We start from the raw sequence: 20,238 nt of genomic DNA, 5'->3' as shown, positions 1-20,238 counted from the left end.
TGGGATAGTACGTGTCATTCAAAGGAGATAACAACTAAGCAGTTTTAAAATTTACTGTTTGGATTTAGACACCTAAACTAGACGCTGATGAAGGATGTCTGTGCCTGAACCCCTTTGTGAATCTATCCCTTACACTTTTTTCATTATGTGAAATGTGCATCTCATTAGTGAAGAACATTACCTTTTAAGTAATTTGTCTTTGGAAATGATCTTTTAATGGTAATTTTGGTCAAAATCTGCTAAGTCTATGATTATAGATTATATTAGGTAAATGTAGGTTGAGGGCAGAGGGTTAAGCTGAAATTTTCCTACTTTAGCCCTTAACGACAAAACGTATTTTTTCCAGTCATTTCTTTATAAAATACGTAGTTTCCACATGGCAGTCCTGTACTAATATATTCAGTTTCCTTATAAATCACTAATGTTTTTATTGTTGAATTCTACGTTACAGCTGTTATAAAGTCTGTTTAGCTGTTGGTTCTGAGCAATATTTCAGTTGACAGGTGCTTCACTTCCATCAGTTCTAATGGGAGTTGGATATAAGCATAAAGCTAACAGTGCGTGTGAAAATGTGAATTTTCAAATTCAAACCCTATTAGAAAGGTATTTGTTTTGGTTTGCATTTCTCTTGAAAAGTTATCTGGAAGCACAAAGAACACTAGATATGAAAAGTTGTTAGTGAATATCTTATCTGCCTGTGAAGTTAGGATGCTTAAATTTGGAGTTGTTAATATGTATGTTTTGGGTGAAAAGTGATATTGTTCAGAGTAACTGAGAAAGGGGGCAGCATAGATAGAAGAGTTAGCTTTTTTTTGGCTGCTCAGAGTATGCATCAAATAGGAGAGATCATGATGATAGATCAGCAGTTTATTGAATTTTTTTCATTCAAAATTAACTATGTCTAGCTGCTTTTGACTAATTTTTATGTAAATATAGTACCTAACTTACTGAAGTCAGAGCCATAGCTATATGCCTGACCTTTTATTTTTAACTGGTGTTGTGCAAGAACTATTTTTTTTTTCTGGCAGCTCTAAATTTGTTTGAGTCAGCAACAAATATGAAATATGTTATTCTTTCAGTTAAATTAGCAAAATATGTATTTTTATATGTAAATATAAAATTTATTTTCATAGATGTCACTAAATGTTTACTAAAAAAAGCAATTATCTTCTGCATATAAGGATTAATGTGGACCATTTATTGTTGTAAAATTAGTTGAAATTTTGGAATAATAAAAATAACTTCCTGAGTGCATTGTTGGGGTTTTTCCATCGAAGATGATAGGTATTTGGGGAAAAAAAAAAGTTGAGTTCTATGCAAACTGATACAGGGATTAAAAGCACTCCTTTATTAAATTAAACCATTTTTTTTAGTGCCCATCAGATTACAAATGGAATGTGTGTGAAATTGCTTTGAAGTTTTACTCCAAAATTGTTCTTACCAAATAAAGAAAAGATGTTGAGGAAGTGAGCATCTATTTTTTTTTAACTTACACGATATCTTTATTTTGTTTTTTTCAGTTTGTTTTCACGTGTTATGAATACAGGATCACAGTTTGTGATGGAAGGAGTAAAGAACTTGGTACTGAAACAGCAAGTAAGTTTAAAGACTAATAAATAAGAATTTTAGACTATTTAGTGAGGATTGTGAACACTTAGAAAAATGACTCTCATTTTCTCTGTCAAATTTTAATGAAATTAGTTGTGCAGTTTAAAACAAAAAACTGCTGGTAGATTTGTCACTTTGTAGCTTTCAGCTTTTAGGCAAGTAATGAATAATACTCAAATTGTCTTCGAGTACCTCCATTTGTTAGGAAATAGATCCCAATATGGATGATTAAGACTGATTTCAGCATTGTAAAAAGAGCAGCTGTGGAATACTTAAAAATAGACTAGACCTTTTTAAAGACAAAAACCCCTCCATGTTTCTGCTTAGAACAGCACATATCAAATACAGCTGTTCTAGAATGATTGAAGGGATGAAAGTGTCATTCTGTCTGTTTGGTTACAGCAACTACAATCTTGAAATATGCTTGAAAATCAGCGTATGTTATGAGATGAGTTATACCTTTGAATATTCATTTAACCTGAGAAAACATTTCAGAGTATAGCTCATGCAAACTTCAAGGTACCATCAAGACATCTCTATACACTTTGTATAACATTTTTGTAGCTGAATTTCAAATTTTGGTGACGAGAAACCTGCTTCCCTGTAGAGGACGCATTCTTTTAACTGATACACACTTTTATCAGGTGACAACAACAAAATATTTACTCAATATGCATTGTTAAAAATCTTAACTCTGAAATATTTGATCATCAGGATTTCTAAGAAAAAGATTGTTAGTCATATTATCACTCTTCATGGAAGCACCAGAAATTAATTTAGAAATGGATCATGCTGTAAATGCCTTTGATTGTGTAATATAGGTACTAAACAAAATGAAAACTCAACTCTAGTTAAATTAAACGTCTGCTTGACATAGTTAATCTGAGCTATTGTTTCTTTAATCATTGTTATACATAATTGATATGTGAAAAGTATCAGCTATCACGTGAAAGTTTTAAAATTGGTTTCCATAGCTTTTGTAAGGTAGTCAATGAAAGTAATTCTGTAGGAATTTCACGATGACTAGAGCTGATAAATTGTATTGCACAATTACAGAGCAGTGCAATGTCATGAAATACAGTTTTAAACTGTTTTAAATTTGAAGCTTTTCTATTTTACATAGAGCCTCAGATGAATTGGTTTTCTTAATAGTAGGCAATAATTACATTCTATATGAAACTTCCTATTCTTGTATTAAAAGTTACATGATTTCTTTCAACATGTAGCTTCCAAATCTAGCTTCCATATCCTAGGATGGTGTCACCTTGTGCCCTTTTTTCCCTTTGTTCTTATTTCCTGGGCAATTCCAGGGAACGACTGTCTCTCTTGCAATAGAGCTATTTCATCTTCATTTACCTTGGGAGTTTTAATCCTTTTTGCCATGCCAGATTACATTTAGGGTTTTTTCAGTATGTTTTGAACCCACACATGGCTTTTAATGCTATCATTTATAGAACAAGCATCATAGTAGCTCCAAGATTGACTTTAAAAACGTATACATATCTTTGGGTCAAAAATTCTTTGGTTTTGGATCTACATCCAAAAAATGACTAAAAATACGCTGTAAGAGCAAGCTTCTTTACATAAACTATAGTGGAGGTTCTGGCTACTTTGAGGCAGAAGATAAAAACCGAGTGGCAAATTGAGGGTTGCCATTGGTAGGTGAAGGACAGTGTGGTCTGGAGCTGAGAAGAATTTATATGAATTAGAATTGCATGATGACTGCAGGGCATATTGGTGGAACTACAATGGAGAGCAGGACAGTGTAGCTCTGTTCACAGCTCTGGAGCAGGAATTCTTGCAGTCTGAAACTTAGCCTCCACTAATACAGAACTGGGCACTGTGCTCAGGTTTGAGGATAGATCAGCTTCTCTGTGGGAGAAAAGTAAAGGAAGAGGAAGTTTTTGCTCTGGCTCTCTAGGAAAGCACTCGTGAAACGAGGCTCTGAATGCAGCTGACCCTGCAAACCTTATTCTGAAGTTGCCTCACACTGCTTGGCAAGCATTACTAGTGTTTATTAGTTTCTTCTGTCTCTCACATAAGCCTTTATTGGTTTTTATTTATTTATTAGCCTATCCAAGCTTTTGCTAGGCATCCACAGGAGAGTGCTGCTCTCTAACCATGGAATGTCTCCCTTGTGTTTACCATGCCCTGCTAATGAATGCTCTTGAACCAAATGCTCTTTTATTTAAAGAAGAAAAAATGCATTTGTTCTGGGGTCTGGGGTTTGTTGTTTGCTTGTTTGTCACAAGTACTAGTTTTCTCATTCTCTGGATGCCATTGCATTTGTAATGCCTCTAAGTATGATGTGATTAGGAATTCAAAACATAAACTGAAGTGCAATGTGGTGCAGTTTTTTATGGTACAACCATTTCAGTTGTACAACCAAAACTTGAAACAAATGTTTCTCTTTAATAGGAACATTGTTCTTCTATGCTAGCTCTGCACTAGGATACTTCCTATCATAGCTACTATAGCTTCATAATTAGAAATTTGGAGTACCTTCTAAGAAAGCAAGACCATCTACTGTAGGAAAACAAGTTTTGCTAGTATAATGCCATCTGCTGCAGTTCTAGGACACAGCTTTGTAATAACATTCTGTATGTAGCAGACTCTCTCCTAAACTTTAGGTATGTTTACTTTATTAAAGAGGAAGAAACATTTTCCATGAAGGCTTTCTATTTACTATAGAATAGTAAAAATACTGAAGCACTAGTATAGTGAATACTATACCATAAAAAATGTCACTGGATAAAAAATGTAAATTCTCATAGATTATGACATACTATATTGTTATTGAAATAAAAACTAGTCACAAAAATAATGCTTTGCCAAAACAATTCAAGTATATTATTTTGTAATACAGTAAGGTAAGTGCAGTTGCTCAGTTGAGTTTCCTCATCTGGACTTGTATTTGTGCTAGCTATTAGAAGACAGATTTGTAGATACATTTGGACATGAGATTCTTCACTTGATTCACTTCTTTGCATTTGACATTCAAAACACTTCCTGAAACGTAGTAAAAAAAAAAAAAAATAGTAGTTTAGCTTACAGAAAAAATGCTTAACATCAGTTTACATTACATGAAACTTTGACCATTTATTGTATCTACATTATCTTCTGTTGTTTGTTATATCTTCTGCCAGTGTTACTAGTTCATGTGGAACTTCTGTTTATTCTTTATACAAAGAATATCTGTGTAATTCAAGTTTAGATTATTTGATGTTAACAAATGTTGTTCATAAGCGTAATGGTACAGTCATTTAACCACTGTAATTACTAACACATCAGTCCTCTTGTTAACTCCTTTGCCCAATCCTATTAGTACAGTGAGAATTTAAAACTCCCCTAAAATAGGTCATCTATCCTGATTGACTGTTACAATTGCTAATGGGTAAGCTGTTACAAGATGAATCTCTTGTAACCCAGGTCTAGAATTAGAAAGTACTGTATAACTTCAACCTTCTTAGACCTATAGTGTTTTAAAGTTTCTATATTACAATGCATATATAGGTACACAACATACCACTTCTGGTAGGGTTACTCATGTTTGAATTTCTAGAAGTCTTCCAGTTTGGATTGATTGCTTATTTAAACAGAGAATGGGGAGGAGAAAGGGGGTCATGTTAAATGTGGACTGCTGAGGAAAATGCTATGCTTTATAGCAGAGACTTTATTTTGATTCAGTAATTTTTTTAAGTAGCTTTATATTTGTTCTTTGAGGAGTAGCCTGGGGGGAAAAAATAGTCGCTGTTTCGCTGTTTTGTACAGAAAGTGTTTTGGGTGATGATAAAAATGCTCAATCTCTACAAAACATGAGAAGCAAAACAGTTTAAAGTAACTTTTCAAATGTTCTGTTGACAAATGGCTCAAATCTTTCTAATGTTGAACATCTTATTCCATATATTATAGTGTGCCTGTGAATAGTAAACAATTCAGTATTCCATTAGTTTCATATTCTATTTCACAGAATCTACCAGTCACGCGTATATTGGACAACCTTATGGAGATGAAGTCAAACCCTGTGAGTATATCTACCTTCAAATGGAAAGAGATGGGACAAACAAAATTTTTAAGCTGTGATACGTAATAGTCATGGCAATTCTTTGTACTTGATATAGCAGTTAAATCTAATGATGCTGTGTCTCAATAGCAGAACTATTTTTGTAACTATTGCAACAGAATTTTTAGCATAAAAGTAGTTTCTAAATGATGAGAATTTATTGTATATCATTGATCTATTTATCACTTTCTTATTCTTCTGTTAAGGGAAGTGAGAGTGGAAGCACTGTTTTTGAGTTCTTGGCTTCTAATGCCTAGTAGTATACCCAATTCCTGTTGCTTTTAAATTTCTTGAAGTTGATTTATGGCTTGAAATTTTCTTTTCATCAAGATAACTTTTTTCCCAAGATTGTAATTTCAGAAGTCAAGCAGTTACTGAGTATATTGCATAAAATTGTTTTTTCCACATCTTTAAAGCTGTTTATGGGAAAATAGTATTATCTGGGTCTTTCAGTTCACGAGCAGGTTTGGTTTTGGGTCAGAAATGCCCTTGTTTCTCCTTGTTTCTATGAAAATTTACTCAGATTTACCTAAGGTATAAACTTTTGAAAAGCTTAAATTTTAATTGCATAGTCAAGAGATTTGCTAGAATTTAAAGCAAAAAATAGCCCCAAATCTTGTCTACGTAGTGTATGGTCAAGACTGCTTTATCCTCACTGTGTGCTGAGTTCCTTCAGCATTCTTACGTACGACCATACTGTACGTGAATTTATTCTGAAAAAACACATTTTGAAAGTTACTTTAAAAGCTTTAATATGTCTACAACATTTCATTGGTCTTTCTGTTTTAATGACACTAAAATCAGATTAGGATACAACTACAGTATCTCACACTGGTTTAGGAGTATACCTAGAAAGGTAAGGAAAGGGGGAAAATTGCTCTGATCTCATCAATTGATCAAAATTTTGCACTACAAAAGCAAGTTCTTACACCATTTTACTTAACTATGTTTTTAAAGTACAAAGAATACATGGACTTGACAATTCTGAATTTTGTAAATAGCTGAATTTTCACATTGCAGCTTGACTAGGTCTCATGCTTTCCAGCTTTTCAGACCTGGGCCATCTGCATCCACTGATCCATCTTTGCCTCTTTAATAGGATATGCCTACTTTACATTTTAGTTACTTTAGTAACTAAACTTCAGCTTTAGTTAGCGTTCAGTTGTGCATCATCTCCAGAGCTGCCCAAGTCCAGCAAGTTTAATGATAGGCTTTCTCTTTTCTGCAGTGGTTATGACAGAAATGAAGGAATGCCTGGTATTAATAATAGTGTATTAATCATATGTAACAGAGAGATAAGTAATAGTAAAACAAGAAGGTAATCAACATGCAGGTAATCCTGCCTTTTCTTAAACTTTATTTTAGAAATATATGTGATGACTGGTAGGCCGAAAATCTGCTTTCAGTTAATGAACCAAGAAATTGATGCTTTCAGGCCTAAGAGGAGTGGTTGTCCTTATATACGAGACTCTGCAAAGATACACTGACAAGGAAGCTGTAGTCTCCTTCACCTGTTACCAGCCCCACCATTCTAGTAAATCTGCTGTACGAGAGAAAAATGTCAACAACTTTGAAAAGATCTTTTAGCCAATTTTATATAGTCAACCAGTAGAGGTCGCTCGGAATGCTTAATACGGAAAACTGAAATTAAAAACTACTAGCCACTTAGATTAGGTGAAAATAATTTTTAAAAAAAATCTAATAAACACTAACTTCCTCAGCCTACAAGTTTAGGAATTGTTTTGGAGAAGTTTGCAAGTCATATGCTTTATTTTTGTTGACTTGATACTGTCCAATTGCACTTAGTAAAGAACAGCCTAGGTCACTTCAGTAACTTGGAAAAAACATTGACCTTCTCACTTGAAAAAACAGACTGAAGCAGTCCTTCAGACAGAGGCCTCGTCTTTCACTGCCACGTCAGACACTAGAAATCATGGCCCCAAAATGGATATCCTATTTATCAAGTCTTAGGAGACGAGGGAAACCCTAAAGAATAGTTCTCTTAACTTATAGGAAAATTTTCCCTTTAAGCTAACAGAAGGAAGCCAGAGAGTCATTGTGAAATATGTTTAGGCTTGTTGTTGGATCAACAAAAATGCATCTGGAAAAGGACGATGTGTAGATTTACAGAGTCCCTGTGGCCTCTGTTCTTCTGATGTTCGAGTTCCTTTCCAGCCTCGGAATGGACAGCCATTGCCCTGCTGGCAAAAGACACGGCAGAGAGAGTTTAAGATTTTTTTTTCTTTAAACAACATAAGAAGAAAATTTCCTTTATACTTCACTGACTCTTGCTAGCTAACCACAGTGGTCAGTGTATGAAGTGTACATACAGATAAATGTTTACACTTTTATGCAAAATTAGAACAGATTATTCAGAAGTAATGCTAATTGAGTGTAAATAGATTTAAATTATATTGTTGCTTTCTATATTTTAACATAAAGTAATATACTAAAGGTAAAATTTGTACCATAGTCATTCACAAATATTCCTGTCAGTTAAAAATTTTTAATTATTAAGAATAGTATGCATTGCATAACTAATACACAGTTGTCTTTAAATCACTTTGTGTGTTCCTCAAGTACTTGTCCCTGCTGCTTGTTTTGTCTGAAGGACAACTATTAGGAAGGCCAAATAAGTCCACATTTGTGGTTTCAAAGTTTTTCATGAGCAGGAACAGAAAGAAAACTGTTACGGGCAAAAATATCATCGTGTAATTTTTTTTAATCATCCTGTAAATCAAGAAGAATTATTTCTGCTGAATGGAACCATCAAAACACAAAGATCCTGCATGTAATTTATCCATAAACTAAACTTCACAGCACCTGGCTGAAAATGTAGTATAGAAACAGATGAAAGCCAACTAGCTGTCAGAAACAGTTACTAAGACACTTTGTTTTTCATCTATAATAACTGGCAAAAATCTTGCTTGTTGCCAATAAAAATACTGGATACGTCTCAATGTTTTGCACGAAGAAAAATTTTTTTGTGCAGTTTACAGTTCTTGTAGGACTTGCTTCTTCACAAATGTAATTTTGTTTTAATAATAGTCATAAATCATGAAATGAAAAGGATAAGTTTCATAATAGTAGCAGATTTTGATCTATGCTGTATTTAGCTTTCATTGCCATAAAAGTGTTTTGTTTTGTAATTTTAAATCAATAGGAGATCACTGTAACCTGGAAAATTTTAACATTCATAACTAACCACATGATATTCCTCTAAAACTGGTAACGTTTTTTTTTTTTTTTCCTGCCTGATGCCTTTCTGCTGGGATTTATTATGCAACCGATTTATTTTTTGGAAAGTTCGTAATAGTGGATTTTAGATGAACCAGAAACAAAGAGTCACTTCAGTAGCACCCTTCATGGCTCTAACTTTTGTGGAAGAACTACTGTTCAACTGAACTGCGCTGGTTCAGTTATATATCAACATAAATATATGTGGACGTCACAACTAATTTTGTATGATGTAACTTCTAAATGGAAAATTGCATTGATCTGAATGATGTTTAATATATAAGTAAGTAAAACATTTTGTAAGCTGAGATTATAGTCTTTAATATTGAAAGCATATTTGTTAATAGGAGACAGATGACTACAGGTATTTTGACCCCAAGATGCTCCGAGGTAGTGACAGGTGAGTTTACTCTGAGATTTGCTTTTTTGTTTCTGCTACATGAAATGGATAATTTAAGAAATTTTTATTTTAAATGCTGACTGCACAAGTTATTTAATTATTAATTTTAAGTCAAGGCAATTGATGCTGAAGAAATTTACAGTTAGAACCTGGATCGACCAGATACATTCTTTTTTTAATACTGCACAAAAACTTTTGTTCCAATGATTGAACATACTGCTAAAATCTACATCTGTGGAGACACAGGAATATATACTAAAGTTTAGCAATAATAAACATTAGAAGTTTTTACAGTAATGCCGGGTGTGGGGTTTTTTGAAACTTTGTGCATTTGTTATTTGCTGAAGCCATTTCATAATGCACCAAAACTTATCTATCACTTTTCAGTTAAAATTTTAATTTGAACACATTCTTTTTTTTAGTAATTTGTTAGTAACTTTGCTAAAAATTAAAACAATGAGTACATTTGCTCTCGTATAGACAGATGCACATTTTATATTCGTGTACATATAAAAGGGATATAATTTATGTTGCCACTAAAAAGAGAGGAGAATAAGTTCATAAATTTTTACTGGACTAGCTTATTTATTATAAGTAAGTTTTGCTTGTGAGAGTACCACCCATGGCAGATAAGCTTCTCTCTAATAAATTTCTAGAAAAGTTTCTAGAAGTCTTTTGGGATTCTAGAAAAGAAGATGATGTTTCATTTTAACATACCTTTCTAATAATTTCCATCGGAGTTGTGAGAGTATAGTCAGCTCATTTAATTGCAGAATTTTATTATTGGACTAATATTTGCAATATTTGCATATTGCATATTTACAATAGCAAAAGTGGTAATGAAAAACAAATTCCATAGACTACTTTATTTGAAAGTATTACTGCAGTCTTTATAACTTCAAAAATTGTTCATTTTTTAATTGCATCTTTTATTGTGTTTCATTCTCCTTTTGTAGCATTTTAGTGCATTTTGTCTGAGAACAAATATTTTTGTTTTTTTAAAGACAATTTTACATAAATGCGCATTTTTACCTATTATTTTTTTGCTTCTGTTAGTTTAAAGAATGTAATGATACACATCTACAGCAGTTCATAAACATGTTGTTCTGTGTGACTGTAATAATTACTACAGGAAGCAGGTTTTAAATTTTGGTTTGCTTTTTAAATGAACTCAGATTATGTTCCTGTACCTTTTTTAACCTTTCTTGATTGGAGGGCCTCTACACTGGAAGGACAGCAGTCAGTTAGCCTGGTTTTTCTTAGTAACTTTTCAAGACTTCATAGTAGTAGTTCACAGACAATACACGTTGAAAATCCATGTCCTAGAGAGGATGTTGGGAATGTGTTTTAATAGTACATTTAAGTTAATGGTATGCAGTGCAATTTTTATTTAAACTTCATTGTATAAAGCTAAAATATGGATTGTTTGAACGGGTTTATGGAGGCTTACCTGCCAAAGGTCACTTCCTCAGAATTATACCCAACACTTGATGTATCCATTATAAATTAGACTGGTGGAATAAGAAATAAGTGTGTTTTTCCATTCAGTAGTTGGGTTTTCAACAGAATAGATTATAGGCACCATTACTTTATGAAAATCAAGTGTCCAAGGTCAACTTTTAAGACTTCTAATGCAGAAGTCATTGGCTCTTTTTTGCTTTCACAGTGACTATTATTTTTAGTACATTTCATGCAGTCTGAATATGTAGTTACATAAATATAATGATCCTAAAACCAAGCACTAAGTCATTAAACCAAATCTGTACGTCAGATGTATTTAGTTTTCTCATAGAGAAGAGGTGCTTGGAGGGCTCTATGTTGGTGTGTGTCTTGTTCATGTGGCAAGATTTGTCACAGCCACTAGTAATAATACAGCTTTAATACATATCATATATATACAGCTTTAATATATATCATTCCTTGCATGGTTATTTTAAAGATCTAAAATTGCCTTAAATCAAATTTGAGCATGACAACAAAACTGTTGCAACAGGCAAGGTTTTCTGCCTCTGCCTGCTACCTGCCAGTGGCTAGACCGTGTGATCAAACGGAGAGGAAGCATCTGTACTACTCAAACTGTAACTTACCTCTTCCTGTTTAAATCATTTTACTCCTGATGTTGTTGCTGTGAAACCTGATGCTGGAGCAAGTAGAGAGCTGCTGCCTGAAGTAATTCTTTTTAATTTTGAAACATCAGTGAGTATGCAGGCAGGCATTGTGAGCTGACTGGCTTATCTAGTAAAGGTTCCAGTAGGTAGGATTGGTACGTGTCACGAACAATGATTTTTATGTATGAACTTAACTAACGTTGATGAGGTTTTTACTAACATCTCTTTCATTGTATATGGACTCAAGCTCCACATCAGTGTTGTCATAAAGCTCATGATTCAAAGGACAGCTTTAAAAGTGAAGAAGTAAAATTCCTATTTACTCAATCATTCATTCTACAGAAATGAATACATTTATATAATAAATCACTTAAGATGAATGCAGACAATTACTGCTCTATTTTAAATCCTTGCTTAATATTATACCATATTCCGTAAACATGATATGTATATGGTAACTTATTTTGTGTATTTATATCAATGACAAATAAGATTCAAGTTAAACTGTAGTTTATTTTTCTTATAGTTCAGTTCCAAGAAACAAAAATCCATTCCAGGAGGTAAGTCATGTAGAAATTACTTTTCAGTGTTCATGTACTTAGAGAAAAAAAAAGAAAGAAAGAAAAGAAAAAAACAACTTTTTTTCCTAAAGTACCAGTCATTTTTAATGATCATGATTAAGAAAATAAGAAGTTTCTCTTTGCAAAAGCCACTTAGTCTAATTACATCTAGCATAAGTTTTACTTAGCACATGCTCTGAAGTAATCTTTTCATCTTCAAAGGACTGTGAAAGTATTAACTAATCCTGGGGGAAAAAAAAAATAGAAAATGCTTCTGGAGGCAATTACAGGAACTTAATCATACTTATTACTCTACTATTATTCTGAGTGTGATACTCAGAAATTTAAAACTCCTATTGTTATAGTAAGCTTTTATAATATTCTCTAAATTTCATCCTTTGTGTGTCCTTAAACAGTCAATCATTGATGTGAGTGACTGTGCTCTAGACAGGCTGTAATTTCAGGGGAAAAGAACAAACTGCAGTTGTCATCATTTCTTTCCTTTCCATTTAATACAAATTTTATGCCACTAACTTTCATTATTTTTAATGTAAACATTTGGAAATAGTAAGTCTTACCTACCCAAATCTACTACCAAGTTTCAGATGCAAAATGTTTGCCTTGTTAGTGTCTTTGATTTCTCTTGACATGTCTTAATTATCCCCTTGAAGAAAATAATATACCATGAGGTGTCACATATGCATAGGAGAAGGTCATAGTAGGTATGACAGTTGCAAAAGAGCCCATATAAAATTCATATAATGTTGTCAAACAATTACAAAAATATTTTATGTTTCCCAAATCCTTAATGGTCCACAGAAATATTTTTTAACTGTGCTTTTGGACAGTGGAGACATCTCCACATGAAAAAAAGTAACACATTGAAACTGCATAAATTTCCAAAATTTCTTAGTAGAAGAAAGTGACATGTTAAAAGCTCTTTGCTTGCCCCTTTAAATACCTGTATAATTTTTATACCATATTTCAGGTAGGAAGTCAGTATTGTTTCCAGTTCTTCTTAAAATGAAATGTGATTGATCAGAATGACTGTTGCTCTATGTTCAATGATTTTGTATATGTATGTTTTACTACTGAAATGTTAAGATTTGATTGCATATTCTGTGCTGCATTTTAGGCCATAGTATTTGTAGTCGGAGGAGGCAACTATATTGAATATCAAAATCTTGTTGACTACATAAAGGTATGTTACACTTTTGACAGTTACATTGTGTAACACACAGCGACCAATTTTAGCAGACTTTCTGTCACATATTTAGAAGATTACTTCTGATACTAACTTAACATCTTTATTACATGCATTTATTTTGATGGAAAGGGCAGCAAGTCTCAGTCCTTACCTGTGCTAGACAACACAGTTTAGCACAAGAAATTTAGATCCAGCTTAATTTTTCAGTCAAAACATACAAGACTTTGAAGAGTACTGAGGTTATTTTATTTGAGATGTTAAGGGATTTATACTTGTCTGTGGTAATTATGTAGCTGTAATTTCCTTTGTTTAAATGTTCTAAGTAACACTTAAGGTGTTTTTAAATAAAATTAGCCTTTTAGAAGAATATATATGACACAGTGCAAGTGTACGTGAATGTGTATTTTAGCTGCTTGGAAGGCAACAGTCCCATTTCACAATTATTTGTCTTTTAAAAATGTATTTAGTATTGTGCAGAAACAAACGCTATTCAGTCACATTGTTGAAAATGGAACCTGTCAGAGTAACTGAGCTTTCCAGGCGTAAGGATTAAAACAGAAAGCAATCCCACCCCAACTGCTCTGAAATGTGGGAAGACCGAAGCTCAAAACCCTGTTTAGGGAAAAGAATAGCATATTATCAGAAATCACTCGTATTTAAGAAAAAAACAGGACTGCCAGCTCCCCAGTTAGCGTGCAGGCACCAGCTACGGACTGTTAGCATCTGCTTCTCTTACTTTCTGCCGACACAGCAAATTGATAGCATTTATGAAACATAAACGCTCGGTGGAGGCTTATGTTCCTGTTTTGCTCTTTAATAAGTACAGTTTTAAGTTCCTGTCAGAAAAACTAACGGCCTTTGCAGATAGGCTTATTCTAGCTTGTTTTTTTTTGCCAGTTCTCCTGACTACTTCTCATTTGTCAGTCATAAATGTAGAGCTAGCAGAGTTCTCCTTTTCTAATCACAGAAAGTTAAAAGTAATATGGAAAAATGCAAAATAATTTAACAGTGAAACTGCTTAACTTGATTTCTCAAGATTATCCCTGAACTTTGAGGAACGATAGGACTAATAGCTCAACGCTGGAATAAACTGTTTCAAACTGTATATTACTTGTACTAATTTTCACTTTCAAAATGCTGACATAGCACTTTAACAGTACTTACTTACTTGGCAGTAAAAAGGCTGCCAAACTGTTCACTGCACTAGGGTTATTATGTATCTAACTGAATTAATCATAACATTCTGTTTCAAAATCCCTTTACAAAAAATGCTTCTTTCTAACTTCACCATAGTGTGGAAATGCATAACAGATGGAGGTTTCTTGGTTCTATCCCAACAGTAGTAGTAAATATGCTGTTAAAGTCTTACAGCAATGTCCACTTAGTTTAAGGGGCAGAGGTTTTTGTGGGAGGCAACAGAGCAGTTGACCTTCCCAATAAAGTTGTTACTCTCCCTGTACCATTCATATATACATCAAAGAATGTAGGATTCTAGTGGGTTTAAATGTGTAAAATGCCTCATTTTTTTTTCCTACTTTTTTCTCCTTCTTTACTCTTGCTTTCTATTTTAATTTAATGACAGTTTTTTTTCCCCAATGTTTAAGTTATAAAGAATTATTATTATTTTCCTTGTAAGAGTGTAGGACTTTTTAATCAAGAGAGGTGGTTTGGGGGAGGGGAGGGAAGAGTGGTTTTGGTGTACAATTAGTTTTAAATTAACTTAGCACTTCTGTTACCATGTTACAAACTTTATTTCTCCCCATTTTTGTCTTTTCTTAGAGTAAACAAGGCAAACACGTGCTGTATGGCTGCAGTGAACTCTTTAATGCTACACAATTTATAAAACAGGTAGGTTACCTTTGGTAATACCTCTGTAATTTTTATTACTTATATAACTCTATTATGAGTTATTTACCTTTAACATCACTCTCTCTTTGTTGTTTTAAGTAAAAATTCAAATTGCTTTTAAGTTTAAAACACATTTGTTATCTGTATTTACTTGATTGAAGTAGAAGATTGGAGTCATTGCTTTTATTGAAGGCTGGTATTGTAAATGTTAGTTCCACAGGTAAGGCAGGTGAACAAGTTTGCAATAGCCTTCACACAAATCCTTAAAAAACAAACAAACAAAACAAAAACACCCACACAGTTATTGACGCTCTCTACAAAGAGCATAGGTTATTCTAACAACTCAAAAGAGTAAAAACTGTCATTCAACTGTGGTTTTTAAACCTTTGTCCAAAACATTGCTGTCCATAAGAATTGGCTTAGAGGGGGTCAAAGTTGTCCATACCTACTAAAAATCAGTCTTTTAATGCTCTTAATGAAGTCATTATTGCCATTACTTCTCAATGCCTCTTTCCAATACAAATGCAAAATACAAGTTACTCATGTTTGATCAGCAACTAATAGTCCTTCAGTGCCTGTCACCATCTATGCTTTTACTTCTTACTAACATGAGAAATTTTTTTTAATTCAAAACTACATTTTCCAGAACTAAACTCATTCTTGTTGCACCTGAAAGAGGCAAAACAAATGGTACATATCAGATCACAGTTCTTCAACCAGTTTAATTAACTTTTTCATTACTCAGAGACTGTGCATACTAGACTTTTGCCACCTGAATTTATTCAAATTTGAATCATTTTAGAGAAGTTCAGATCCATTCCTGTGAGTGTATGACTTAAATGTTTTCACTATTACTACCGTGCTTTTGGTTGCAAGAGACAGTTTACCCTATGAACTGGTTATTAGGTTGACTGAAAGAATAAGATTAGCAACTTAATGTTACTTTTTTATCTCTTCCACTTTAGTTGTCCCAGCTTGGCCAGAAATAAGACTGAAACATCACTACCTGGATAGCAGCACGACAACAAGTGTTGTAACAGTTCTTTGGTTATCTTCATATCTATAATTTTGTCATTGCATTAAAACTTTAACCGTTCCATTAATTTGATATTTTTTTAAAAGAGATCTGTACTTAATATAGTGTATAACAGCATTTAAGAAATAAACCTTAAAAACATGCTATATTTTTGGTGAGAGTCAGTTTTACATTATTACTTTCTAAATGCAGCATTAGCTATGGCATATTGGCATGTGACAGAGCTATGCAAAGTTTAATATTTTCAGGGTTTTGTACATAATTTTTGTTAGAGTAAATAAAACTAGTTTGAAGAAAATGTCAAATCTGCTTTTAGGAGACATGCTCTTATTGAAAGGCTATCTTTATTTAGATAATGGAAAAGGGCAACTGCATTTTAGGACCACAGATAAACAGCGTTAACATGCGAGAACTACTACTTCTGGTTGTTGCCCTTTTAATATTTACCAAAGTTCTTATACTTGTCTTTGCATTTGTGCAGTCTTTAACAGAATGGTCTGAAGTTTTACTTGAAGTCGCTTCAATACAAGTTTAACATGGTAGTTTTGCTGTGGTCTCTAAGTTTCTGCATCTGTATTTGTCTGCTTGCCTACCTAGTCAGAATTTCAGCTTGTAAAATTGTGAAAACTTTAACATATTTATTTTCTGCACTTTTTATTGTAACTGCTTTGACTATTACCTTTGGGAAGAAATTAAGCACACATAATGCAACTCCTAACTAGTTTATAGGCACCACATTTAAAATACACTTTTTATCAGTTGCTTTAGAAAGAGCTGGTTTAGGTGTGGGCAGTAAGTATGTCGGCAAATCTCTTGATATAATTTAAGTTTTCCCAGTAATAGCTCTGCTGATTACACGTATGGGAAGTTAAAGACAACATAGTACTGCAATAAAAATATGCATAGTCTAGACCATACCATCAAAAAGTAATAATGTTATTATCTCAGCAGAGCAATGCAAGCTACTCTGCACTACAGCTCTAAACTAACTTCGCTAATACAATAAACGTATTTTTGCTCACGTTAATTATAGTTTTTGTAAGTGAGCACTCTTCAATAGTTCAGCCAGTTAGAGGACTCGCTCTGTCAAATGCAGTTCATTATTCCTGTAATTCTCTAATGTGCATTATAATTACATGTACACTGTGTTTGCTAAAGAAAGTCAAAGTGCATTTGGAAAAGAAAATGACGTTTAAAATGGTGCTCATTTCCTGTTAGAGTTTGTTCCAGGAGCTTGAAATAATCCCTGTAAAATCAGTTAAAACAGAGCTTGAGCCTTGCAGCTGACAGCCAAGTTCTGGAAAAATCTGCCGACTGATTTTTTTTGTCTATAACTTTCAGCTATCAGTGACAAATCAGGCCCAGCTAGAAGAACTAGCAACTTGAAATAACACTGTTCTCCAGGAATATTCTGATTAAGCACAGGTGTTCACTCTGTCCTTCTGACATGTGTTCCTGAGTTTTACAGTCAGTTACAGACTGCTGATTGATGCCCAGGTAATAATTGTTTTTTTCAGCCAGGGAAGCGTTAAAAGTTAATACATGCAGAGCTGTACTTTTTCACTACCCAAAAGGACAGAGCAGTAGTACAGCTCTGCAGCTCTTATTATCTGAGAGCAAACGCTCTGAGAGCTAAATCACAGCTTTCAGAATTTGCTTATTCAGGTCTGCGGCTGTAAACTATCAGCCAACAAGACCGTGCTATTTATTTAGATTATTCTTCAAATACCTGTTCATTAATGACTCAGTCAGACGTGGTCTTACTCTGCTTCCCCTTGCGAAGGCACGTTGTGGTGAGCGACGGCCTTGGTGGTACGCGCAGCGGTCCATCTCTCCCAGTCGCCTGCCGCCGGCAGGGGCCGAGATCAGCTCTCCCTGGCAGGTGACAGGAGCGGCACGAGAACGTTGCTCAGAACTGCTCACTTGGCGCGTGTGTGTATATATGTAATAGATATATACACACACACACACACATATAGAGCAATAAGGTACCTGAAAATAAAAATCACATGCCAGTTGCAGTATCAGTTGCTTCTTTTGACAGACATGTAAGAAAGATGCAGGTTTTTATACAGCTTTTATTTGTTCCCTCTTCCTTCGTTTGTTAAAAATGTGTTTAAAATAGCAGAAATTTGTTTGGTTGACATATTCATAAAGGTTGCAAATTAAGTTTTCTGTTGCATCTAGAGACAGGTTTAGTTTGTGTCCACTTTTATAGCTGGAGCCTCAGGTTTGTTTTGTGAACATGCATTGATGATGTAGTTAAAAATTTTAAAAAAAATTAATAGTATTTTAAAAATTCTCTTTCCACACAAATTTGATTTTTGTATTTAGTATATTAGTAGTCTTAAAGCTCTGTCTTAACATTAAGATCTCAGATTTACTACACGTCTCATGCTCATCGTGGTTCTGCCTTTGTGACAAAACCCGAGTGCTACATGCTGCTTTTTGTTACACAGCCCTTTTGCCTCTGTACCTCTGTGGAAGGAGGAATGTAAAAGCTTATACGTGATTTCCCCAGGCAAATGAAATTAGAAGCGAACTGGTTCCTTTGGAAGCTTATTGAATGTATAGCCAGTGACCATACCCTTCACAGCCTCAAAGGCCTTTGCTTAAAGGACAGTGCACATTTAGGTAAAGCAATCCCAGCAGCATTCACGTTGCTAAAGATGTTAAAGGGGTGCGTGGAGGATCAGCAGCTTTCGGAACATTTCCGAGGTCTGCCCTTAGTCAGACCTTTGCACAGTTGTTCTTTGTTAATGAACAGGCAGCTCAGGCCTCCGCACAGTAACTCTAGCTGTGGTAGCTTGGGACTGGCAACCCTTCATTGGGCTCTACCTTCTCTTTTAGGTGAGCAGAAGCAGAGCAAGGCTTAGTTTCAAAAGTGCTGTGTGTTCTCAGTACAAAAATAAGCGTTCTGGTCTTCAGCTGTGGAAAATCTGCACATTGGCCTTCCAGGAAGTGTATACTTGTCATCTTCAACTCACAGCTTGAAACAGTAATGCTTTTTCTTTCTTCTTGCTTTACTTCAAAGGCTGTGAATATTCAGATGGTTGTTTTTTGAATTAATGATGAAATAATTTAGAGTCTTTGACTTTTCCTGAAAAAAGTCTCATTCTAAAAAAACAATAATAAAGAACAGAATGAAAAAAATAGAAGCCTCTGAAGACCACTACTTGATTTATATGCCCTTATTAGCACAACACTATTACTTCCTGATACAAATCAATCTTTCCTTCCTATGTTAGGATAAAATGCTGCTAAGGTTGCTGGTGCTTATATCAGTCTAAATAGAATATAACAAACACTTCATCTTTTTCACAAAATATATCAGTATTTCCAACAGTTGCAATAATTATGTCATTCAGGTGCAGATCCAACACAGCTATGCATAAAAAGCTCCATGACCGGAACAAAACAAGTGCAGGATTGAATGGATATCAACTGATGTATTCCAAAGTGATTTCTTAAGGGTTAGGGTAATTGACTGAAGCAATCCTAGGAGTATTTTGAATTAACTTCCAAATTACCAAGACAAAGTTTTTCAGATCTGGAAGAAAATAATAATAATAATAAAAAAAAGCAGCGACCAAACAAGCTCCCGCTGCTTGTTTACTGACAGTGAAGGGCGAGACCTAGTCACTGTCCTTGCTCGGCTGGCAGGTTGGCTCTGTTGCTGACAGGTAGCGATACAAAGCTAAGCTCAGGGAGTGTTCAAGCGGTACGGAAATACTAGCTGTAGTAGTAATGATTTCCCCACACTGAAACTTGAGACGTATTTTGCTGGGAGGTTTTGTTTGGGGTAGGGGAGTAATGACATGTTATGAGCACAGTGCCATGAGAACAATGCAATCCTCCACCTTGGTTTCTGTGGCTGACACCGAGAGCAAGTTACTTGTACCAAAATTTAGGCATTTAAGATTCCTAAATACTGTACACTAAATACACTGTTCATCCTTAATATTATAGTCATCATAATGTATATAAATAGAGTTCTCAATCATTGCCTAACTCATTTCTCTTTAAACAACTTTTTTTTTGCTGTATTTTATACTTTCTCAATCTCATGTAAAAATTAAAAAAAAAAAAAAGTTTGCAACATTTTGGTTTCCCCCTATTTTAGGAACATCGCAATAAGAGAGGCGAGGCTACACTTTCTGCTTATCCATGA

The 20,238-nt window shown here is 34.1% G+C and overlaps 1 protein-coding gene across 2 annotated transcripts in view; it reads left to right on the top strand.

The window, feature by feature from the left end:
- Positions 1-16,213, top strand: part of SCFD1 (sec1 family domain containing 1) — a 56,211-nt gene extending 39,998 nt beyond the window's left edge. For both annotated transcript variants that reach the window (XM_062575996.1, XM_062575997.1), the window contains 7 exons: positions 1,521-1,596; positions 5,579-5,632; positions 9,256-9,308; positions 11,943-11,976; positions 13,112-13,177; positions 14,963-15,031; positions 15,997-16,213. In XM_062575996.1, coding sequence (XP_062431980.1) covers positions 1,521-1,596; positions 5,579-5,632; positions 9,256-9,308; positions 11,943-11,976; positions 13,112-13,177; positions 14,963-15,031; positions 15,997-16,020 — 376 coding nt within the window. In that variant the 3' untranslated portion in view covers positions 16,021-16,213. The remainder of the gene's footprint in view (positions 1-1,520; positions 1,597-5,578; positions 5,633-9,255; positions 9,309-11,942; positions 11,977-13,111; positions 13,178-14,962; positions 15,032-15,996) is intronic.
- The last annotated feature ends 4,025 nt before the right edge of the window (positions 16,214-20,238 follow it).

This window comes from Rhea pennata, chromosome 5 (assembly GCF_028389875.1).
Source record: "Rhea pennata isolate bPtePen1 chromosome 5, bPtePen1.pri, whole genome shotgun sequence".
Classification (NCBI taxonomy): Eukaryota; Metazoa; Chordata; class Aves; order Rheiformes; family Rheidae; genus Rhea; species Rhea pennata.
Note: the sequence above shows the minus strand (reverse complement) of the source record. Positions and strands in the feature narration are given on the sequence as shown.